Source organism: Beta vulgaris, chromosome 5 (assembly GCF_026745355.1).
Source record: "Beta vulgaris subsp. vulgaris cultivar EL10 chromosome 5, EL10.2, whole genome shotgun sequence".
Taxonomy (NCBI): domain Eukaryota; kingdom Viridiplantae; phylum Streptophyta; class Magnoliopsida; order Caryophyllales; family Amaranthaceae; genus Beta; species Beta vulgaris.
In genome coordinates, this window is record NC_079206.1 from 25,698,961 (window position 1) to 25,724,612 (window position 25,652).

General features: G+C 37.2%; 1 protein-coding gene and 1 pseudogene across 2 annotated transcripts; both read left to right on the forward strand.

Moving 5' to 3' along the window:
- Positions 1-1,534: 1,534 nt before the first annotated feature.
- On the forward strand, positions 1,535-4,898 carry LOC125497530 (uncharacterized). 2 transcript variants are annotated; one of them, XM_048644681.1, is made up of 3 exons: positions 1,535-1,909; positions 2,001-2,052; positions 4,061-4,898. In XM_048644681.1, exon 3 carries the CDS (start codon positions 4,187-4,189, stop codon positions 4,691-4,693), a length of 507 nt encoding a protein of 168 aa, XP_048500638.1. In that variant the 5' UTR covers positions 1,535-1,909; positions 2,001-2,052; positions 4,061-4,186; the 3' UTR covers positions 4,694-4,898. The 2 variants fall into 2 exon arrangements, with proteins under 2 accessions (XP_048500638.1, XP_048500639.1); XM_048644682.1 differs by having other exon boundaries at positions 1,535-2,052.
- Positions 4,899-17,640: 12,742 nt separating this feature from the next.
- Positions 17,641-22,333, forward strand: LOC125497812 (uncharacterized; annotated as a pseudogene).
- The last annotated feature ends 3,319 nt before the right edge of the window (positions 22,334-25,652 follow it).

Sequence of the window (25,652 nt, forward strand, 5' to 3'; positions counted from 1 at the left end):
TTGTAGAAAGGAAAAATAGAACTTTGGAGGAAATGTCTAGAACCATGTTAATTGCTAGTGAACTTCCAAGGAACTTTTGGGCTGAAGCTGTTAATACTGCTTGTCACATAATTAATCGTGCCATGATGAGACCTATCATTAATAAAACTCCTTATGAACTTTATTTGGAAAGAAACCAAATATCACCTATTTTAGAACATTTGGTGCAAATGTTATGTGCATAATAATGGAAAAGATAATCTTGGAAAATTTGATGCAAGGAGTGATGAAGCAACATTTTTAGGATACTCCTCACATAGTAAAGCTTATAGAGTATATAACAAAGAACTATGTGTGTTGAAGAAAGCATTCATGTAATCTTTGATGAATCTGACAAAATAATCCAAGCATACAGGTTGATGACTATGAGATAGGGTTATACAACCAAGACAAGGAACAAGATTCACAAGAAGAAGAAGAAGTGAAAGAGGAAAGGAACGAGGAATTTGAAAATAATGACATCAATGATGTTCCTGTTCCTCAAGGAGGAGAAGATGCTCCTGTTCCTCTAAATGAAGGAACTGAGTCCACCGAGGCTAACAGAGGAACAACTGAGCAGAGTTCCTCATCCTCTCAAGGAACTCATGAGGAACAACATGTTCCTATAAGAGAGTTTCAACCAAAACCTTGGAGATTACAAAAGTCACATCCTGTGGAACTCATAATCAGCGACATATCCAAAGGTACGCAAACTAGATCTCAGTTAAGGAACTTTTGTGCATTTCATGCGTTCCTATCAATGATGGAACCAAGAAATCATGAAGAAGCCTTAACTGACTCTGATTGGATTACTGCAATGCAAGCTGAATTAAATGAGTTTGAAAGAAACAAGGTATGGCATCTAGTTCCTTCATCTAAACAACAAAAAGTAATTGGCTTAAAATGGGTGTTTAGAAAAAACTAGATGAATATGGAACCATTGTAGAAACAAAGCTAGACTTGTAGTAAAAGGTTATAATCAACAAGAAGGAATAGATTATGAAGAAACCTTTGCTCCTGTAGTAGATTAGAAGCCATTAGAATTTTAATTGCATTTGCTGCTTACATGGGATTTAAATTATATCAAATGGATGTTAAGTGTGCATTTTAAATGGCTATCTAAATGAAGATGTATATGTTGAACAACCCCTGGTTTGTAAATAATTCCCAAATCATGTCTACAAGCTTAATAAAGCTCTTAGGGTTAAAACAAGCACCTAGATCATGGTATGAGAGATTATCAAAGTTCCTTTTAGAAAACAATTTTAAAAGAGGAAAGGTTGATAAAACCTTGTTCCTAAAATCTAAAGGAACTGATTTTTGCTTGTTCAAATATATGTTGATGACATCATATTCGGAGCTACTAATGAAACATTGTGCAAAGAATTCTCAAGTCTCATGAGCAATGAATTTGAAATGAGTATGATGGGTGAGTTAAATTTCTTTCTTGGACTACAAATCAAACAAACTGAAAAGGGAATAATTGTTCACCAACAAAAATACATAAAGGAACTATTAGGGCCCGTTTGGTTGGAAATATTTTGGGCTTGGAAAGGGAATGAGGTAACACACTCCCTTATTTGATGTTTGGTTGGGCTATTCATTTTTTTCACTCCCTTACTGGCCCCATTTTGATTCCCCCATCTTGAAACCCTCCTCCCACCAGAGGATTCAAATCACGTTACTTTTGATTCCCCATCTTGAAACCCTAACGTCCTTTCTCTCTCCTCTTTTCATCTTCGAAATCCTTTGCGAAATATTTCAAATCTGCTGAAATCTTCTCGAAATATTTCAAATCTGCTGCCAAATCTTCAAATCTACTGCGAAGTTCTTCAAATTTGTTCCGAAGATGATGTTTACGCAAGAACAACCAATCATCTTTTTTTCGTAGGTAATTTTCAAGTGATTTTACAGTATTTTTTGTGCGATTTTCACTATATTGATGCTTTTTGTTCTTTTTTTTTTTGTCGAATTCTCCTCAGATCAAAGGGATTTTGAAGATTGTCCTTGTTATTTCAACAAAATTAAGCTTAGGTATCCATCTCTATATTCTTCTTAAAACTAGGGTTTTTTTTTCCTATACTTGTCCCGTTGTTGTTGATTTTTGTTCTCACGAGGCTTTGTTTTATTCATGCACACCACATGTTCGATAAAATGTTTAGCTAAGTTCATGGAAAGCATCCTTTAGTTTTCATGCACACCTTGTTCTCTCTTTCCATTCGTGTGTTTTTTTATTGAAATGGATTCCCTGAATTGCCACTGATTCTCTTTCATCTGCTTGCTGTGTGAGTTGAGACACTTAATTACATGAAGAATAGTGCTTTCATGAATTGCCACTGGTGGTAGTAGTGATTCCTTGATATGGGTTCAAGTATTGAACAGAAAATCCAATATGACCAAGCTAAGATAGATTGATTTTGTCACAAAAATCATATATTAGTAATGGATTATCCAAATATAATCTAATCCAATTTACACCCAAATATGACCAGATTGAAATTAGTTTAGAGAAATCTATTAGATTGTGGGATATTTTTCTATCAAAATCCAATCTAAATGATCAATCTCACATCCCTAATGATAACACATCTCCACAATTGATTAGAGATAATTTATTTCTCTACTGTTTTGTTTTTCATTAGTCATTACTAATTTGTGTTTTGTGTTTGGCAATGTTGTTGTTTTGTTTTGTGTTTTGTTGTATGAACCTAAATATCTTAACTTAATTTATGGATGTTTACTTATCTGTTGTTGTGGGGTGCAATGATAATTCTAGGAGGTTTTTTTTTTTTAATTTCAGAAATGGACCGTTTTAACCAAATATCAAGGAGGAAGAAGAAATGTCAACAAATTCAGTTGGTAGTGTCACTAATTTGTGTTACGTATTATATGTATTTTATGTGGTACATGATGAGCATAACAATTGCTAAGAGTCTTGATTTGACGGGGAGGAAAAAGTCTAGAAAAAAAATGCGTATGGAACTTTAAGAAGGCTAAATTCGAGAGAGTGATGTATCTTGTAAAAATAACTTCGAGTGACTAGACATACTTTTTAGTGCTTTGTGAGATGCTTAGAGATATAGGAGGACTTAGTGGGACTCGAAACATGTCACTTGAGGAGATAGTAGCTATGTTTATGTATATATTGGCTCACCATAAGAAAAATAGGTCTATTGGACACTTTTTCATTAGAAGTGGAGAAACGGTGAGTAGATAGTTTCACCTTTGTCTTACGGCTGTCCTAAAGTTACATGAGCACTTACTTGCCAAGCCTACACCAATAGCCGATGACTGTGAAGATGATAGATGGAAACCTTTCAAGGTATTTCACCTAAATCCTTTATGCCCATTGAATAGAATTAGGGGTCGAATTGTTTTGAGTTCAAATGATTTAAAGTTTATTACTTGTTTTGTAGAATTGTTTAGGTGCATTAGATGGCACCTACATTAACGTGAGGGTGCCGGCAAAAGATAGAGCAAGGTATCGAACAAGGAAAGGCACCATAGCCATGAACGTATTAGGGGTTTAGGTTCTATAATTCAACAAGTTAAGCTGGAAATGAAGCATATATAATAGTAGTTATGCAAGTGACCCTTATCTTAGAATAGCAAGCTAAAGTGAGTTGATTAAAATGTATTAATTTCTCCTGTCTATCTACCTATGAGATGAAGTACATTCTAGCTAACATTAGTTAGTATACAGAATATTCTCTTTCATGAAGTGCTAGTAGAGGAGCTGGTATTTGCCACTAATAAGGAACATTAATAAAGATTGTCAGTGTTCCTTTGTTAGTATACAGAATCTTGGCCTGAGTTGCTGCAGTTTTGAGTAAATATACAGAATCTTGATCTGAGTTGCTGCATTTTCCTGTGGTTTAAGCACATCAATAAAGATTGCCAGTGTTCCTTTGTTAGTATAAGTGCTATATTGTCCATTTCCTTTTGATAGCATTGTCTATAGTTCCTTGTTGCGTACAACCTTTGAAGTTAATTAGTCATGTCTATAGTTCCTTGTTGCTGAAAATGACTTTTCATGTTGTAGACTCACAAGAAAGCCAAAGGGCTTTATGGGGTGCCATTTCCACACTTCGAAACACTTGCTGAAATTTATGGGAAAGATCGAGCTACTGGAGATGTGGCGGAGTCATATGTTGGTGCAATCAAAAAAATGGAAGCAGAGACAACTAGTGAGAGAGTGACACTTGATAGTGATGATGACGATGACGATGATGCTGATTCCACCATAGTAAAGGGGAAAAAACCAGCTATTGAGACAACTAGTGAGGGTCTTGAACCTCCCATGAAGAAAGCAAAGGTGCTGAAGAATCCCAAGGGAAAGGAGAAGATACCAAAGGAGAGAAGAAAGGATGAAACACAAAATTTGTCTACTGCCCTTCTTAATGTTTCGAGCAATTTCGGAAAAATATTTGGTGATATGAGCTCTAATCTTGCTACAATGGCGTATGCTTGGTCAAAAGCCGAAGAAAGGGAGCAACTTAAAGATGATAAGAGCAACAACGTCTTAGAGGAGGTGATGAAGTTAGAAGGTTTATCTCCTTCCGAGGCTCTTCAAGCTGCTACTATTCTGATTGGAGAAGAACCAAAGCTTCGGATCTTCCTTCAAGCTCCTCCTAGTATGAAGAAACAATATGTGTTGGATCTTCTTAAGAAGTAGTCTCCCTTGTATGCTTTTGATCAATTTGGTTGTTAACGTGTAGTTTTCAAACTTTTGTTATGTTTATCTTAAAAATATATGCACACTTTTTGGATATAATTATCGGAAGAAGTTGCTAGTTGATGAAATAGAACTTGGTTTTTATTATGTAAGAAGTATATTTGAAGTTATCTTATTTGTTTGGAAGTGAATATCTATGTTGCTATATTGTTTCATATAAAATTTTAGGCACTAAAATAACATTTTTTTAGAATATTTTTAATTTAATATAATATTTATAACAAAATTAGTGTAGTTTTTTTTGAATTTTTTATAAAATTTTGAATTTTCTAGAAAATTTCGAAATTTAATGTATTTTTATACAATTTTTATATATAAAAATGTTTTTGTGTCGATTATACAAATAAGAGTAATATCATCAAAAATCAATTCTACTAATAAGTTGAACCAAACAAAAAGTAAGGGAGTCATTAGGACAATGATTCCATTCCTACATGAAAACAAACAAGTGTTCAAGGTAACACCTTCCCTTTCCATTCCATCCTTTCATCTCATTCCATTCCCTTTCCATTCCTTAGTTTGAACCAAACGACCCCTTAAAGAAATATGGCCTCGAAAATTCAAAGATAAATCAAACTCCTATGGGAATTTCAACTAGATTAGATGAAGACTCCATAGGAACAAGTCTTGATCAAACAAAATATAGAGGAATGATTGGTTCACTTTTGTATCTAACTGCTAGTCGTCCAGACATAGCTTTCAGTGTTGGTTTGTGTGCTAGATTTCAAGCAAATCCAAAGGAGTCTCACCTCACTGCTGTGAAGAGAATTCTTAGATATCTTAAAGGAACATATGATCTTGGACTCTACTATCCAATAAGTGATACATTCGAACTGAAAGGATATGCAGATGCAGATTATGCTGGAGATCTTGTAAATAGGAAAAACACCTCAGGTATGGCACAATTCCTTGGTCATAATTTAGTTTCTTGGAGTACCAAGAAACAAAACACAGTTGCTTTATCCACTGCTGAAGCAGAATATGTAGCAGCTGCTGCATGTTGCTCTCAAATGCTTTGGATAAAACAACAACTTAGTGACTATGGAAAAAACTTTGAATGTATTCCTATTTATTGTGACAATACAAGTGCTATAAGTATTTCTAAAGATCCAGTGCATCACTCTAGAGTAAAGCATATACATATCAGACATCACTTTTTAAGAGAAAATGTTGAAAAAGGTTTGATTAAACTTGAGTTTTGTCAAACTGATTATCAGATTGCTGATATTCTAACTAAGCCTTTGCAAAGGGATAGATATGAAAAATTAAGGCTTGAGTTAGGGTTAATAAAAATTAAGTGATTGTTCCTATGTCATTCCCCCCATGTTTGAATCAATTTGAGTGACTTTGTGTGCTAAAAATAATTGTGTTTAATTGCCTAAGACCATTGCAAATTGAAATGTTGCAAGACATAAACATAAATTCAAAGAAAATAAACAACTCACAAATGTCACATAATACTCCCCTTACTGTTCCTAAGGTTAAGAAACATGCATGATATGAAGGACATTGATATGTAGCATTAGTTGTTCCTATAGCACAAGTTCCTTAGCATTTATTTTCTTTCAAAAATTAAAACTCATAAAAATCCAAAAAATCCGAAAAATCCCAAAATAAGGGGAATCAGATTAAATTAAATCTTGGTTCTTATTATCTTTTCGTTTTCTTCCTTTTTATTTTTATTTTTTTGCTTTATTTCTTTCCCGCGTGTCATAATTACTATTACATGCAAAACTTCCTTCTTTAATTCATCCTAAGAAACCGTGTTCCTCTCAATCTCTTCATCTTCACCATAGCCGAAACCTCATCACACCCTTTGATACTCCATAAAAACCTCCAAACCTTCACAAATCATGGCAAAAACTTCAAGAAACTCTCCTTTTCCCACATCAAAAACTACCGACACTTCAAAAATGGAAAATACTTCATCTCCAACCAAAACCCTTGAAACCGACATAATTCAAGAAAACCCCATAGAGGAACAGCAATTAGAATCTCCTAGAAGGAGTATGCGCAGAAGAAAGTTAATTGGGGAAGACGATGAAGAAGAAACCCCGGAACAATCTCAGGGGGAAGAAGAAGAAATCACACCTGTTCCTTCCAAGGGAACTATTTCTTCATCTTCCAAGAAACGGGTCGAACGAAGTGAATATACAGATTTAGAATGGGCTAATAAAGTAGAATTTCAAGAATTAACCTCCATTCTAAAGGAACAAGGCATGGAATTCTTGTTTGAATTCGCCTTTAATAATGCTCTTATTCCTCTAGCTAATGAGTTCTGTGCAAACTTTGTTAATACTAATGGAACTTACACAACTGAGGTTAGAGGAAAAAAAATAAGGTTTAATCAAGCCACTTTGGGCAAAGTATGGGAAGTTCCTTGCAAAGGAACTGATTTGTACTTTAAACGAAAAGGAACTGTTTCCTTTCCGAATTTTCCTCAAGACAAAATCTTAGAATATTTTGGAGGAACTGCTGGCCAAAACAAACTTAACCATAACCTACTCTCTCCCCTTCACAAAGTGCTATTTAATTTGGTTTGGAGAGCACTCATTCCTCGAACTGAAAAGAGGAATGAAGTGGGTCTCCTAGATATGTGTTACATGTTTTGCTTGGACCACCACATATAAGTCAATTTCCTTTCCCTCTTCATTCAACATTTAACTCACTGTATTGAGAACAACTGTGTAATTGGGTACGGTGCTTTGATAACATCTTTACTTCATCACTTTGAAGTAAGACTTACGGGTTGGACCACAATAGGAGTCAAACAAGGGAACATCTTGAATGAGAAAACCCTAAATGGACTTGGCTTGTCTGTCCAAGAAGGTGTACTCACTCAAGGGAGGATGGCTCCAAGTTCCTCAAGTAAAAGAAAACTGCCTAAACTTGACTTAGAAGAAGATAATGACGTTATCTTGGATGACCCTGTTCCTAAACCGGAGGAACCGAAACCTAAGAGGCGCAAACACATTGCCATTAAGCCTAAACCTTCTGTTCCTCAGAGAGTGAGGAAGAGCACTCGTATAAAGATTGCTCAAGTTTCTGTTCCTTCCAACGAGGACTCTCCATTAGTCCTTTCGGATAATGAGGAACAGGAACCCTCCACTCTCAAGGAACCTACTCCACCACCATCTCCTAAACTTTCTGTTCCTTTCACCAAATTGCCCTCCATTTCACCTTCATCCTTCTCTGTTCCTTCCAGTTTTGAGCAGTTGAAGGATGAAATAAAAGGCCCAAATCCTTTTGCTTCCACCTCCACAACTCTTCCACCCACACCACCATTCCTTCCTCCCATTTATCACCCTTCACCTTCTGTTTCTATTCCCGGAACAAATGCACCTTCCATTCTAACCCCTCCAGTTCCTCCACAAAATCCACCATCTGCCTCAAGTTCCAAGGGTAAGGAACAGGATACTCCGGATGATGCTAACTGGGTAAATGATGTTTGTCTTCCTGCTCAACATATGATCAAGTTTTATAATCATCTTCATTGGACTTTGGATGCTAAAACTGATACAATGTTAAGTCTTATGAAGAGCTTGAGTGATACAGTGGTTGCGCAACAAAAGAAGATGGACTCTATGGCCCTGCCTTGGAGGAGTTGAAGGAACAGGTTGGACTCAACCATGGGGTGGTGATGAAGAAATTATAGGATGTGGTAGAAGAAGAAGTTGTAGAGGAACACCATTCCCCTTCCCTTTCTTAGTTTTTTTTGTTTTGTTGTTCCTGTTTCTTTCATCAAGGAACACAACGTTTGTCTACTCCTTTTTCTTTTCTTTCTTTGTTTTGTTATGGAACAAGTGCTATATAATCAATGACTTTTGCTATAATGTCTATGTTTCTAAATGATTTGCATAATTTCTTCCTTGGAATGGCTAGTATTATGTGATTGATGTTTGAGCAAGTTTAATCTTTGATTTTCTAACTTAACCACCAATGGTGCTTGTATATTGGTCTTAAGGTGTTAAATCAATTCATCAATACATGCAGAGGTTATTCTTTTTGAGGATGACAAAGGGGGAAAATGATTTAAGGAACAAACTGTACATAATAAACTTGAAAAAATTGAAAATTGAAAAAAATTAAAAAATGGATAAGGTGAATGAAAAATCAAAAATAGGTTAAGGTAAATGAAAAATCAAAATTCAGTTACTTACATAATTGTGTTTTATTTTTCATTTTCTTCTTTATGCTTTTGTCATTATCATTCACTTATAATATTTGTTATTTTCCTTAGTTTGTACCTTTGTTGTCATCATCAAAAAGGGGAAATTGTTGAACCCTAGTTTTGATAATGACAAAGAAACAAAGGAACAAACTAAGTAGTGAACTAATGAGTTATTTAAGTGTATGGTGTTTAAGGTATCAATGCAAGGAACTGGGAGAATACGAAGTCAATGAAGAAGTCAAGAGAGGATTTCAAAGGCTAAGTAAAGAAGTTTCTATGTTGATACTGGAGCAAGCATTGGATCAAGAAGAATAGAAGCTAGGCGTTCTATTTTCTAGTTCCAATGTAAAGGAACAAAGAAAGAATGGTAAGGAACTGTGGCAGTCTATTTGAGAATAAGAGTTTGTTCCTTTGTAAGGAACAAACTAAGTGGCACTAAACGAATATGTTAAAGGACCTTAGTTAATAAAAGGAACTAGACTTAGGCGTGCAACATTATAACGGTTAAAAAGATATTTGAGTAAGTCATGCCTAAATTATAGGATATTAGTTATATCTAATTTCAAATGATAAAATCAGTTTTAAAAAGAAAATCTGTTTAAGAAAAAGATTTTATTTTTCGGAAAATTAAGAAAATAAATATCCGGTTGTTAGAAAGATTTTGTTTAAAAGATATTATTTTCTTAAAGATTAAAAATTCAGTTTTAAAGATAAAAAAGATTTTTATAAAAATTGATTTTCGGATAAAGCTCAAGGAACTCCTATTACTTAGGAGTAATGGCTGAAAAATATCCACGTTCATTTGTAGTTCATGGGATCATGGGACATGATGTAAAACGTGTTCCTTAGGGGAAGGAACATCATGGGTTAATGGACTAAACATGTACTCTAGTTTTAATCCCACGTTCTTCATGATTAACACTATAAATATAGAAGTCTAGATAAGTTCCAAATTGTTTCTGACTAAGTAATTAAGTGAGTTTAACTAATTAAGTGTCAGTGCCTTCATTCTCACATAATAGCCATTTGTTCTTTGTCTTCTTACTCTAATTCCACTAAGCTTATTTCGATCAATTGTATTTTGGTTTTTGGGGTAAGGGAACTTTGAGTGAAGTTCTGTAAGAGAGAGGCTTTGAGTGAAGCTTGTACGTGTAAGAAAACATCGAGTGAAGTTGAGAGGAACTGCTATTAAGGGAACAGTGGCTCAGGAACTTGAGTTTACGAACTCAAGGTGTGGCTCGAGTTAGAATTAGGTTGTAACAAAGTTGTTTGACCTAATTAGTGAAAGTGTTGAGTTTAAAATCCCTAGTGGTCGAGGTTGTTTCTTCTTGTTGGGCCCAAGAAGTTTTTCCTCGTAAAAATCCCTTGTGTTCCTCTAGCTTGTTTATTCGTTTAAGTTTTAATTTCCGCAAAAAGTTACGTTTATTTCTACACCTACAATTCACCCCCCCTCTTGTAGTGTTCCTAGGGAAATAACAAACTTTTTCCCCCGTCCTAGAATAATCCGAACACTCCTTTCATGTTTGTCTTAAATTAGTTTGAACACTTTATTTTTGGCATGGTCCTATTGTTACTATATTATTTCTTTTGCATTCTTTGGCCCATTCTCTATCCTTATCAATAAAAAGTTACACAACTTTATCTCTACTCCTATAAAAAAATACCCTACCAACTCCTGTGACATCTACTTTTTTTGATATCATAACATTTGATAACTACATGACAACTTATCACCTTAAATTGCATTTTCCAAGGAGTACCATTTAAAAGAAATTTGTTGAAAGAAACTACTGTTGATTGGAGGACATTAACTGACTTTTTTGATGTTTACATTTTCTCTTTTGTATATTTTTTCCTTACTTTTTAGTCCGCTTTCACCCCAAGTTTTGTTCTCCTTCGAGAAGATAATATTAAATTGTGGTTGTTCGACAAATTTCAGGAAAAATGAAAGAGAAAAGAAACACAAAAAGAAAATATCAACGTCGAAAAAGGTGACCAACTGGTGAAATCCATTCAAATATATTTTCTTACCACATTTTTGTTTTAAAAGGTATATTTCAAAAACTTTTTTATAAAGTAGTTTTTCACAAACACGTGTTATTATAAGATAGTTTATGACAAATTTTTCTAAAAGAAATTATAATTACTTAGAAATCCCAAGTGGGACTATTCTTTTTAGCAAATTTGCTTAGCTCTACATATAATAATTGAGATATTTATTGGCAAGTTGAAGCAAGTGATTTATGAAGTCTATTCTTTTATAATTCTTATGTTTTTTTAGTTGACTCGTTTTCTATGAGCACACTTAACAGTGCACTATTTTGAACCTTTATATCATTAACTATTAATAAACAAAAATTACAAAAAGTTGATATTTGCTGAAAAATATATACTTTGAGACGAATGTAACAAGATCCCAAATGATTATATTTTTTCCTTAAGTACAAATCACAAAAGATAGTCAAAGTTATATATGTGCATAGCGTCAAAAGTCAAAACAATTTATCTAAAAAAACAGAGGAAGTATAAAACAATCTCGCTGACTCCAACATATATGTAAATGTAATGAAGTTCGTAATTATATATAACAAACTCCTTTATTTTGTAGCATATGACAAACTAGGCCCTTTCTTTAAAATTTAGTTTCGCTTATCTGAACTCAGTTTAGTTTGATTGAAGTTAATTGAACTTATTTGAGCTTATTAGTTCTGATCTAAACTTATCTATTCATTAGTTCTTATTATACATTATATGAATTTATAAAACCTTGTTTTGTGAGTGTGACAACCTTTATTTTTGCTACAATAAACTTATCTGAATTTATTAGAATTTATCTAACCTTATCTTAGATTGAAATTATCTTAACATGTTATACATTATATGAATTTATAAAACCATGTTTTGTGCTTGTGACAACTTTTATATTTGCTACAATAAACTTATCTGAATTTATTAGAATTTACCTAACCTTATCTTAGATTGAAATTATCTTAACATGTTTGAACTTTTTATTTCTTATGAACAAAACATGGCCTAATTCTACTAGTATTGTTTGGCTACTAATATAAGTAGCTATGTTGTTGACTTGTCTCGTTAAGTCACCATAATGCACTTTTCAAGAAAAAGTTCTCTCCTCTTTTTTCAGCTTTAGAAAATTGCACAAATTATATAATACGTGCTATAATTTTTAAAATTAGACGAACTCAAGATTAGATTTTTCTAACAAACCCATTTCATTTCATTCGAAACCAATTCATCCATTCTCTTCTCTTTCATTTGTTTTCTTGATTCTCGAACTACAACAAACAATTTCAAAAAAAAAAAACTCGGTAATCTTACGAAACGAGTTAAACTAGTCACTAAATAATGGATTAAACTAGTTATTGAATGGGTTAAGGAATGTCATTACTGAATAGATTAAATCGGTCACGAAATAGATTGATCAATTGGTCTCTAAATAGTCACAATAAAAAGGTGGCATGTTCTCTTATTAATATTAGACTTGGATCGTGCTTAATTTTAAATTAAAAGTAAGTGGTCTCTTACAAGGCCAACTGTAGAAATGGTTGGTAATAATATGTTGGAGTCTTTCTAAAGATCCAACGAGGACAAATTAGTAATTTCACAAGTGTGGAAAATAAGTTGGTACCAAAGTAAGAGTCAATTATGTATCAAATTTAAACTTGGTACTAAAAAATTGAAAAATGGCACTAAACTCTAGCTTCATACCGATTGATTATAATTTGGTACCAATTTGACTTTGTTTTAATATCAATTTAACTTTTAAACACGTGAAATTATGACATTGCTCTTGTTAAAGTATTTGATTAGACGTTTTTATACAAGCTTCAACTTTAGGCCCTATATTTATCGACTGAACTGAAGTAAACTGGACTGAACTAAAATTGCAAAAGGAATATGTCTGAGCTTAATTTGTCAAAAATGAACTGAATTAGACTAAATTGAATTTCCATTAATTTAATCCAAAATAATATTATCTTACTTAATTAATTCTCATGATTGGATTAGTTCCATACATTATCTCACAAGAGAAGGAAATAGACAATAGACACAAATACACAATTGGTCTGAGTGACCAAGCTTTTCCCGCCAAAATATATCCAAACTGTTAAAATCTTACCGCCAAAATGTATCCAATTGTTATCATTCTCCCGCCATAGCCCGCAACTATTCTTTTTGCTAAATATATTCTTTCTTTCTTTTTTTTGCAATATGCAAAATTTTATAGAAAGGTTCTGAATTGGACAAAGATCAATGAGCTTGTCTTGGCAACCAACCGTTTGAGTCTCTTAGGGGACTCAAACGGGGGTAATTTGGTCATTTTAAGCTTTGGAAATTTCACGCGCGTGTTGTTTGGTACCAACGCTAGGTTAGATTGGTACCATTGTCTGAAAATTTTGATACCAAAGTAAGGTTGCTTGGTACCAATCCTGATAACAATGTGATACCAATACCAGATTATAATGGTACCATTGTGTAACTTTTTGAGTGTTTGAGTCTTTTTTGGACTCAAACAGTTGGTTACCAAGCCTTTCTCAAGATCAATGGTTAACAGCTATTTGCTGCTCGTTCTTCCGTAGTTTATCTTCATTTTCAAACTCCTCCAGAATCTGGCTTGCCTCACTATTCCGACAAAAGTCCTAGAAAGAAAATGGATGAAAGTGGCAAAAATGGTAAGAGAAAATGCATTTTGAAGAAATATAATACTCCTGATACTAACAATAGCATTAGCAGCAATGGTAAAAAGACCGATTGAGTTCTCTACCGGACTTCCTCCTCGGCCACATTATCTCTCGCCTTAACATTAATTATGCAGTCGCCACATCTATCCTATCTCGTCGATGGCGCGGCCTCTGGTCCCGATTCGCCACTCGCTTTTTCTTCGACTACTACAACTTCCCGTGCCAGTTTGCCTCCAAATACAATGGCTCTAGAACCCAATTCCTTATATTCATCGATCACATACTCCGTCAACTTACCTTTTCCCAAATCCTCCACTTCGATCTCATTATCGACTATCCTTGGGAAGATCATGAAAGGGAGCTCTGTTCCTCCTTTTTGCAATCCTGGTTTCATCAGATTTACAGCCGAAATATAAAACAACTCAAGGTGATAGTTGGAATTCATGATTATAAGCCTTTAATTCCATTGCCACATTATATTTTTGAGTGCCAATCGCTTGAAGAACTCGAATTGTGTGGCAATCTTTATTGTAAATTGCCTGAGAATAGAATTATTATTCTCCCCAATTTATTTTTTAGTGGTACTTACTATCGTTTTAGTCTTGAAAGAGGATCTAACTTTGATCAATATGAAATTTTATGGATGGTAATCCCAAAATATGATCTTTTGATCTAAGTTTCTCAAGTAATGAAAAGCTAGCATGTCCTATACGCTTATGCCACAGAAGTGAATCATCTTCAATTACACTAAGACACGTTAAGTTGATATTAGGAACAAGATCAAGATCCACAATATATGTGTTCCCTTTCCTTGTTCTTTCCCAGATAACCTTCTTAGTTTTAATGTTAATGATCAAGCATTTTTCGTTATTAAATTTTACAATATTTCCTTTATCACAGAATTGGGAAATACTCAACAGATTATGTTTTCGACCTTTAACTAAAAATACATTCTCAATGGAGTGTAACAGTGACTTACCAACCTTGCCCATGGCAACTATGTTACCTTTCTTATTGTCACCAAATGTCACACTTCCACCTTCATAGGTTGTGAGTGAGAGAAACTTAGTTTTGTCTCCTGTCATGTGCTTGGAACAACCACTATCAAGATACCATGTGTTGTTCCCCCTCACTCCAACCTGCAAAAATCAACTAGTTGTTAGTTGTAGGAACCCCTTCTTTCGTGGGTTCCTGTTCTTGACTAGGACTTGATTTGACTACCCATTTTTTGTTGCTTATTTTCACATTCTTGCCAATCATCTCAGTTTTTTGTTGACATTGATTTATGTAATGACCTACCTTTCCATAATACATACAAAATTTATCGCTAGGTAGATCAACATATTTCTTGGTCTTGTTCCTTTTCTTGTAGTTTTCAAAACCAAGACCTTCTTTTCTTTTAGTTTGTGGTTTCTCAATCCACTTAGGAACAACCATTGTTTTGCCTCTGTTCCTTGCGACAACCAGTTCCTTTTTAAGATTACGGATCTGTTCCTTTAAAACAATTTTTTCTTTATTCAATTTTCAATCTCAGATCTATATCCTTTCAAAGGGGTTGATCTTATATCAAAGGAGCTTAGACCAGGGACAAACTCATTCAAATGTGAAATTTCTAAATTGATTAGATAATTTTCATTTTTCACACTTTCATAATATTCTTTGATTTTTATGTTTTTGTCAAACAAAATCAAAGAATCTAGTTTCAACATCTATTCTCATTTTCTTAAGCCATTTTATGTGTTCTTTGCACACCTTAATGCCTTGTTCAGTTTGTTCACGTTTTTCACGTTCATCTCTACATTCAGGAATTGCATCATAAAGAAGATCATATATGATATGCCATGTTCATATGGCATTTTTCAGTACTTATTTGGTTATTTGTGTGTGGTCTTGAACATATTTTGGTATGATTTTGTACTCTTTCTCATCATATGGTATTTAAGTTCTTTATTTTCTTTTATGTTGATGAGAGGGTCAAATTGTAACAATGTGCTTTTGAAGAAAATGTCAAGTCACAAAGTCAAGTGTACAAGTGGAATGAGTCAACAAAGTGCATTTAAGTGGCAAGGAGCAAAAATGGAAAGAATGTGTTAGTCAATTGAGGAAGCATTCAAGGAAAGAAGATTGAAATTTGTACCGGCAGCCTCCGCGGTCGCGGGACTAGGGACCGCGGTCGCGGCGAATTTTGGAGAGAATACACGATTTCGCCGTGAGCAACTCCGCGACCTCACCGCGGTCGCGGACCACCTCCGCGGGGCGGACCTACTCTCCGCGGTCGCGGACCTCTGTAGTAAGGAAACGACGCTTCGTTTCCTCTGTTTTTGCGGATTAAAATATTACTTAGTCTTTGGTGTTAGGTTTTTTTATCATCATCTGTTTTTTTTGGAGAAAGAACAATCAAAAACAAAAAAAATAGTAGTGATTACTTTTGGATTATGAGGAACTAATTTCCTAACTTGGTAAATCAATTGGAGCAACCTTTTCATCCATTTTGTGAGTTCAATCTTTTCCTTTTAATTGCTTGAATGTTTGATGATTCTTCATATTCTTTATGCTAGATTGTTTTGTACTTTGAGTTAATCTGATCATTTAACTTGTGATTACTTGACAATCTTTGCTATCTAGATAATTGTCTGCTTTGAGGTTATCTAGCATTGGTAGTTTTTGTGCTCAGTTATCACATGCTTTTGGGTAGTTGTGCACAGGAAGAATCATCTCATAAACTTGTGTTTGACCGCTTGTGTGAATGCAAGTTTATCCTATTGACATTTCCTTAGTTGTTATTTAATCGTTTAATTGAATCTAGAACGCTTGGACTAGATTGTTAAACCGTTAAGGATTGGATTAGAGCGCTCGCTTAATCTTACCACTAAGTTAGAGGAGATTGAATCTGTTGATTCGCAATAGGTCATTCAAGTAGTTATAGGAATTGAATTGTTCTATGATCAAAGTTTGAATTGGTTGTTAAGATTGATTGCCAAGTATTTGTCTAATATTGATTACCATTTGCTTAGTCTTTCTTATTTATACTTTTAAGCGAAAACCCCCCCCCCCATTGTTACCACAATACACGTTTAACCTTGCCAAACCCTTTCTTCCCCGTGGATTCGAACCTTACTTCCTTATTCTACGTTTGTGTAGGGTAGTATTGATTTATTTGCGCGTCAGCCGATACGACTTAGGCCTCGCCAAATTTGGCGCCGTTGCCGGGGAAGTTGTAGCAAGTTTGGGTTGTTATTTGTGTGTTATTTGCTTTTATTGTTGGTGTGTGAACCCGTCTTATGGTTCACACCCGTGCTTCTCACATTGGATCTTTGTTTTTTGATTTAGAGATCGAAAGGACACTCTATCGCTTGAGAAAGGAAATTCGGGATCACTTCCGGGAGTTGCCTTATTATTCTGAACTTGAGGAAGAAGAGATGCCGCCTAGAGCTGATCCGACATTGAGGGAGCTATCTGCTCCTAATCTGGACCAAGCACCATTGGCCATTCAATATCCAGAGTTTGGGGAGAATGTTACTTTTGAGCTGAAGTCGGGTCTTGTTCATTTACTGCCAAGCTTCCATGGTTTAAATGGGGAGGATCCAATCAAGCACCTCGACGAATTCCATGCTGTTTGTACTAGTATGCAGCCAAGGGGTGTTACGGAGGATCAAATCAAACTTAGAGCCTTTCCTTTTTCATTGAAGGATAAGGCTAATGATTGGTTCTATCATCTGAGCCCCAACAGTATCACACATGGAGGGGGATGAAGCAAGCGTTCTTGGAGAAGTTCTTTCCTTCAAGCAAGTTGAATGAGCTTAAGAGAGCCATTAGCAACATTGAGCAAGGTTATGATGAACTTCTTTATGATTACTTAGAGAGGTTTAAGAGGCTCGTTGCTTGTTGTCCTTACCATGGTTTTGCCGAGAAGGATCTTGTGCTGTACTTAGTTGCTGGGCTCCTTCCAGATGAGAGAAGGATGGTGAATTGCTTGTGGGGGTAACATTGACAACAAAACCCCACAACAAGCCATGGAGCTCATAGGTGAGTTTGCTGAGAGTTCTCGCACCTATTCTAAGAGGAATGCTACCCGGGGTGTTAAAGCTGCAAGTTCTGATTCATCTTTGGAATCGGAGTTTTCCGACCTTAAAAATATGTTCCGGCAATTTATGATAAGTAACAAACCTCAACAAGTGAAAGCTTGTGGAATTTGTTCCAATACCGGTCATCCTACCGATACTTGCCCAACTTTGCAAGAAGACACTCAAGAGGTGAATGCTTTGGGATATCAAGGAAATAGAAAGTATGATCCCTACTCAAATTCATACAATCCAGGGTGGAGAGATCATCCGGCTTTCAGTTACAAGCAAGGGAATCAAAATTTTCAAGGGAATCAAAATTTTCAAGGGAACCAAAATTTTCAACAAGGAAATCGACCTCCTCCATTCAAGCAACCATATCAACCTCAAGGGTACTCATCTAGCTCTAACTCAATGTCCACAGAGGATATGATCAAAGCTTTGACTAAGAATGTGACTACCATGCAGTCTAATATGGAGCAATTTCAACAAGAGACTAAGTCAAGCATTTACAACTTGGAAACACAAGTGGGCCAAATGTCTAGTGTCATGAATAGGCTTGAGGCCCAAAATTCTGGAAAATTGCCATCTCAAACCGAGGTGAACCCCAAGAAGAATGTGAGTGCTGTGACATTAAGGAGTGGTAAGGAGCTTCTTGATCACGCATCTGAAAAGAGCAAGGTTGTGGAAGAGAAGACAAGAGTCGAAGATGAGGAGGTGGAGGTTCTTACTCCTTCCAAAGAGGTGGAAAAAGTGGTGAGTCCTAGCTCTCACCAAGAGGTAAAATCTTTCCCGGAATACAAACCGGCACCCCCTTTTCCCGATGCACTTAAGGACAATCGTAAGCTTGATCTATCTAAGGATATTTATGAAACATTTAGCCAATGTAATGTGAATATTCCTTTGTTGCAATTGATTAGGACTGTGCCTTTGTATGCTAAGTGGTTAAAGGAGATGTGTTCAATTAAGAGGAAAAGTAATGTTAAAGGAAAACAAACGGTTAGGGTTAGTGAACATGTGTCCGCTGTTTTTCAAAAGAGAATGCCAAAGAAATGCGATGATCCGGGCATGTTCACTATTCCTATAACTCTTGGTGATACTAAGATTGATAGGGCCATGTTAGATTTAGGAGCTTCCATCAATGTGCTTCCTTATTCTTTGTATGAGTCTTTGACACTTGGTGATTTGCTTCCTACCAATGTTGTTATCCAACTTGCGGATAGATCTACTTCCATTCCTAGAGGTGTGGTTGAAGATGTTCTTGTGGTAGTTGATAAGTTAATTTTTCCTGCTGATTTTTATGTGATTGATATGGAGCATGATAAGCATTCGGCCCCGATTCTTTTAGGAAGGCCGTTCTTGAAAACGGCTAAGACCAAGATTGATTGTGACACTGGTTCTTTGGCCATGCAGTTTGATGGTCAAATCATTGAGTTTAATATGTATGATGCCATGAGGTACCCTAACATTGAGGATCACTCTCTCTGTGTCATTGATGTGTTTGAGCCATGTGTTCAAGGTGTGTTCGATGTCTTACGTGATGATGATTTGCAAAGTGTTTTGGACTTTAGTTTGAATGCCGATTCTTTGGAGTTTTGTTTGCCAGATAATGTGCTTAAAATTGTTGTTGAATTGAATGAGCTTTTGAAACTTCCTATGAATCCTTCAAACTATAAGCCCATGCCACTTACTGTGCCTAGCACAAGACCACTTCCTTCTGTTGTGCAGGCCCCCGATGTTGAGCTCAAAACTCTACCGGAGCATTTGAAATATGTCTTTTTAGGTGAGAAAGAGACCTTGCCAGTTATCATTTCTAACAAGTTGACCTTGGAACAAGAGAGCAAGTTGGTGGAGGTGCTCCAGGAGCATTCGACAGCGATTGGGTGGTCAATTGCCGACATCCATGGCATTAGCCCCTCCACATGTATGCATCGGATCTTGTTGGAAGATGAAGCTAAACCGGTGAGGCAACCTCAAAGGCGTTTGAACCCACCCATGATGGAGGTGGTGAAGAAGGAGGTAATAAAGTTGTGTCAAATGGGTATTATTTACCCCATCTCCGATAGTAAATGGGTAAGTCCTACGCAAGTGGTGCCAAAGAAAGGTGGTGTCACAGTGATACCTAATGCAAATGGCGAAATGGTACCCACTCGAACTCAAACCGGGTGGAGGGTATGTATTGATTATCGCCGTTTGAATTTGGTAACTAGAAATGATCATTTTCCCCTTCCTTTTATTGACCAAATGCTTGAGCGACTTGCAGGGAGGGCTTTCTATTGTTTCCTTGATGGGTACTCAGGCTATTTTCAAGTGCCCATTGCTCCAGAGGATCAGGAAAAGACAACATTTCGTGTCCCTTTGGCACTTTTGCGTATCGGCGCATGCCTTTGGACTTTGTAATGCCCCTGCCACCTTTCAAAGGTGTATGGTAAGTATTTTCTCTGACTTTGTGGGGGAGTTTTTAGAGGTTTTCATGGATGATTTCACCGTTCATGGTGACTCTTTTGATCAATGCTTGTATCATTTGTCCCTTGTCTTGAAACGTTGTATTGAGTCTCATCTTGTGTTGAATTCTGAGAAATGTCATTTCATGGTTGAGCAAGGCATAGTGTTGGGGCATGTTGTTTCATCTAGGGGGATAGAGGTAGATAAAGCAAAGATCGATGTGATTCAATCCCTTCCCTACCCCACTAGTGTTCGTGAAATTAGGTCTTTCCTTGGTCATGCCGGTTTTTACCGGCGGTTTATAAAAGATTTTTCTAAGGTGTCCACTCCTTTGTGCAAGTTATTGCAAAAGGATGTTGATTTTGTGTTTGATGATGCTTGTAAGAAGGCCTTTGACTCTTTAAAAGAGAAGCTTACTTCTGCCCCTGTCATTCAAGCCCCCATTTGGTCCCTCCCTTTTGAGATAATGTGTGATGCAAGTGATTATGCCGTGGGGGCAGTTTTGGGTCAAAAGAGTGGTAGAGCGTCTCATGTAATACATTATGCATCTATGACATTGAATGGAGCCCAAAGGAACTATACCACCACGGAAAAAGAAATGTTAGCTGTTGTTTTTGCGATTGAAAAATTTCGGTCCTACTTGCTTGGGACCAAGGTCATTGTGTACACTGACCACGCAGCTATTGGATACTTGATGACCAAGAAAGAAGCCAAACCCCGCCTCATACGGTGGGTTTTGCTCCTTAGTGAATTTGAGGTGGAAATTAAAGACAAGAAAGGAGTTGAAAATCTTGTGGCTGATCATTTGAGCCGTCTTGTCCATGATGAGGATAAGCCCCACTCTCAAGCGGCTATTCTTGGAGAGTTTCCGGATGAAACCTTGCTTTCTATCCGTGATGTTCGTCCTTGGTTTGCTAACATTGTGAATTTTCTTGTTTCTCATGAGTTTCCCCCCAGGTTTACTAAGATGCAAAAGGATAAGCTACGAAATGATGCAAGATACTATGTGTGGGACGATCCATACCTTTGGAGACATTGTGCCGATCAAATTGTTCGGAGATGCATTCCGGAAAGTGAGGTAGCCTCTATTCTTGATTTTTGTCATTCTCATGCATGTGGTGGGCATTTTGGGGCTAAGAGAACGGCGCGAAAGGTACTTGATTGTGGATTCTTTTGGCCAAGCCTTTTTCGTGATGCCTATGCTTTTTGCAAAGTTTGTGACAAGTGTCAAAGAGTTGGGAATATCTCCCAACGGAATGAAATGCCCCAACATTCTCTTCTCTATTGTGAAATCTTCGATGTGTGGGGCATTGATTTCATGGGCCCATTTCCCAACTCTAGTGGAAATCTATATATTCTCCTTGCGGTGGACTACGTTTCCAAGTGGGTGGAAGCGAAGGCCACTAAGACTAACGATGCTAAAGTTGTGGCAGGTTTTGTGAAGTCACAAATTTTTTCTCGATTTGGTGTACCCCGTGCTATGATTAGTGATCAAGGCACTCATTTTTGTAATCGGACCATTGAAGCTTTGATGAGGAAGTATGGAGTTACTCACAAGGTTTCAACACCCTACCATCCTCAAACAAATGGTCAAGCCGAGGTGTCTAATAGGGAAGTTAAGTCTATTTTGGAAAAGACCGTGAATCCCACCCGCAAGGATTGGAGTTCCCGTCTTGAAGATGCATTGTGGGCTTATCGGACTGCCTACAAGACTCCTATTGGCATGTCTCCATATCGTTGGTTTTTTGGTAAAGCGTGTCATTTGCCTGTGGAATTAGAGCATAGAGCTTATTGGGCAATCAAGCAATTGAATATGCGCTTTGATGGAGCCGGAGACCATAGGAAGCTTCAGTTGCAAGAGTTGGAGGAAATCCGCCGAGAATCCTATGATAATGCAGCCATCTACAAGGAGAAGACAAAAGCTTGGCATGACAAAATGATTATGCGGAAAGAATTCAAGGTGGGTGACAAGGTACTTCTCTACCAATCCCGCTTGAGATTATTTCCGGGTAAGCTTCGATCCCGTTGGGATGGTCCTTTTGTAGTTGTTAAAGTCTACCCTCATGGTGCAGTTGATATCCGAAGTTTGAGTACGGATAGTGTTTTCAAAGTGAATGGCCAAAGGCTTAAGCCTTACTTTGAAATTGCGACAAAGGAGGATGTAGAGTTTTTGGAACTCTATGCTCCTCACTATGAGTAACCTTGTTGTGCTTGCATGACGTCGAGCTTTCGACTTTAAACTAAGCGCTTCTCGGGAGGCAACCCGTGTTTTGTATATATCATATTTGAAGATGAGTTGTTATGTTTTGTTTTGTGTGTTTTGGTGTTTTGTTTCTTGTAGGAAACCTTTGAAGCAAATCAAGGAAGCTGAAAGGGGTGGGTTTCATCACCACTCCCTTCCAAAAAAAAAAAAAAAAAAAAAAAAAAAAGAAAAAAAGAAGAAGAAAGAAGAGAATTGAGGTGTTTGCCGAGAGCAATTCCGCGAGCTGACCGCGGACGCTGTAGCACACCGCGGGCGCGGCCATAAACTCCGCGGGCGCGGCCCTGTTTGCAAGTGAAAATAAAAACAAATGAGCCGCAAGCACTTCCGCGACCTGCCCGCGATCGCTGAACATCTCCGCGGGCGCGGACCTTTTCTCCGCGGTCGCGGACTATCGTATTTCCGCCAGGTTCGTTTTTTTTTCTTTTCGCCCTTTTCTCTTTCTTCCTCCTTCACTCAATTTCGACCCCCTCTTTCTCTCTCTTCTCACTTTCCCTCTCACAAAACCTCACCCCCTTTCATTTCTCTTCAATTCTTTCACTCAAATTTCTCTCTTTCACTCATTCAATCCCTTTTCCTCACTCTCTCATCTCATTTCCCACTCAATCCCCTTCAAAAATCTCCACTTTTCTCATCTTTTTACAAAATCTTTTGAAAACCCTAAAATTTGGGGGTTTTTGATTCTTGGAGTTTTTGGGCAATTAAAGAAGCAAGGAGCATTCTTGGGTGTTGTTCTCACTTGGATACTTGATCAACCACTTTATTGATTCTTCCATAAGGTAAAACTTCAATTCTTCACTCTCTTTTTGGAAGTTCCCTTCATTTTTCATTCTGGTTGATTGATTATTGAGATTGTGGAGAATTGTTGTGTTTTTAGAACTCTTTGTGGTTGTGTTGTCATTGTTGAGAGTTGAAATTGTGAATTTTGGAGTAAATTGTTGGAGGTTTGATTTGAGAAATTGAGGGTGGAATTGTTGTTTGACTTACTTGGGTTGTCTTGGTGAGATTTGTGGTTGTTTTAGCAATGGTAAGAAAGCGTGGTCGTACCCAAGGTTCCACTTCCAATGAGCCTGAGGTTCATGAGGAACCTCCTGCTAGTGAGGTGATGATTGACACTATGGGGTTGACTGGACTCAATAGGGAGCAAAAGGTGACTTGGAGAAATCTTTGTCGATCGAAACGAGTGGTCCAGTGTACCAAGTTTATTGACACTCCTTTCTTGGCTCAGTTGGGGCTTTTAGATGGATTTAGAGAGATGATGGGGAGAGCTGGATTATTGGGCATGCTTGATTATACACCTCGCACTTATAAGAGGTGTGTTTATAAGTTTTTATCCACTCTCACCTTGGTGAAGCATAGGGGAGAAACCCGTATTCGGTTTAGGATGCATGACCGAGTGCGTGATATTTCTATGAGCCAAATTAGAGAGGCTTTTGGTTGGGTCGCTCCCTCCAGCGACAATCCTTTTGTCCCCATGGGTGTTCCGTCTGAGGAGGTTGGTGTCTTTTGGTATCGCATTTCTGGATTACCCATTAGCAGTGGTGGTGAGAAGATTAGTAGTATCCGTCACCCTGGTCTACGCATGGCTGCTTACTTCCTAGGCATGACTATCTTCTGCAAGGGTGAGACGGGGAAATTGAACCAATTAGAGATGTGCTATCTTCGTTCCTTGCTTCCGGGTAGTGTTGGTATTCCGGATTGGGCCGACCTTTGGCTCAAGTCTTGCATTGATGTGCGAACCAAATTGGGTGGTCACCTAAGCATGGGGGGTATGATTACACATTTGATTACGCGGTTGGGATATCCTCCTAATAATGCTTGTGAACCGGTGGCTGATAAGTTTCTCTTGTTTAATGCTCGCACATTGTTGAAAATGAACATGTTGAAGAGCTCTGATGGTCCCCCATTTCAGATACACTGTGGTGATGGTTTTATCTTTCTTCCTTGGGCGAATTCCTTTTGGCCCCACGGTGGCCGATTTCTTTATTCGGCCCGAGGTAGGCGGTGGGATTTTGGATGATATGGATGAGGATGAGGAAGGTGATGGGGATTATGATATGGAGATGGAGCAAGGAGAAGGAAATAGGCTTTCCTCTATCGAGGAACAGTTGCAGGCTCTTACTCTCTAGGGTAATGCTACCATGGGCTACATGAGGCATTTAGATGCTTTCTTTCAGCAGCAGTATGGTGGTAGCTATGTTCCATATGGTGATTTCCCTGGAGGAGCATCTGGCTCCGGTGCTTCCGGTAGCGGTGGGGCATTTCATGGTGATCCCTAGAGGTTTGTTTCTCCCTCGTGCTTGCTCTTTTGATTTTCTTACACATTGGGGACAATGTGTCCTTCAAGCATGGGGGAGTGAGATGTGGTTGATGTGTATATTTCTTTTATAAAAAAAAAAAAAAAAAAAAAGAAAAAAAAATGATGAAAAGAAATGAAAAAAAAAATTGAAAGAAAAACAACAACAAAAAAAAACATGAGAGATGAAAAAAAAAAAAATGATGAGTGGCTAGGTGAAAACCCGGGAGGGCGCCTAGGCAAAAGGAGAGGACTCGGATGTCACTTATTCTCAAGTGGTGGCATATGAAGGGTGTTTGAAGCGGCGTTTGGGTAGGTCACTCATGGTTGAAATAAGGAGGTTGTGGTTTAGATGGTGGTAGGTTAGAAAGCCTCTTGTTTTTCATCTTGGAGCCATAAGGGGAGTCGGAGGTGGTTTTAAGAGGTAAGCTCTTGGTTTGATGGTGTTATTCCGAACCAAGGCTTTGTTTTGAGGGAGTAGTGTGTGAGTTGAGCTTGGGGATCTAGGACATGTTAGCTCCCTTGCTCTTTGGTTTGTGTGCAGTTAGCTTGGGTGTGTTGAGGTCATTTCCACACCAAGTTAACTATCCTTGTGGATTATGGAGCGATAAGATGGCTAGAGTTTTGATGCGTTGAGGTTACTTCCGCTCAAACTTTAGCTAGTTGCGATTCATCACTTTTTCGCTTTTGATTGGAGTAGTGGTGTTAGGATTGGAATTTGTGTGAATTTCTCCATGCTTTCCTTGATAGACCTTGGAGATAGAAAGGAGTTAGGATTTTACTCGAGGACGAGTAAAGGTCTAAGCATGGGGGAATTTGATATGCCATGTTCATATGGCATTTTTCAGTACTTATTTGGTTATTTTTGTGTGGTCTTGAACATATTTTGGTATGATTTTGTACTCTTTCTCATCATATGGTATTTAAGTTCTTTATTTTCTTTATGTTGATGAGAGGGTCAAA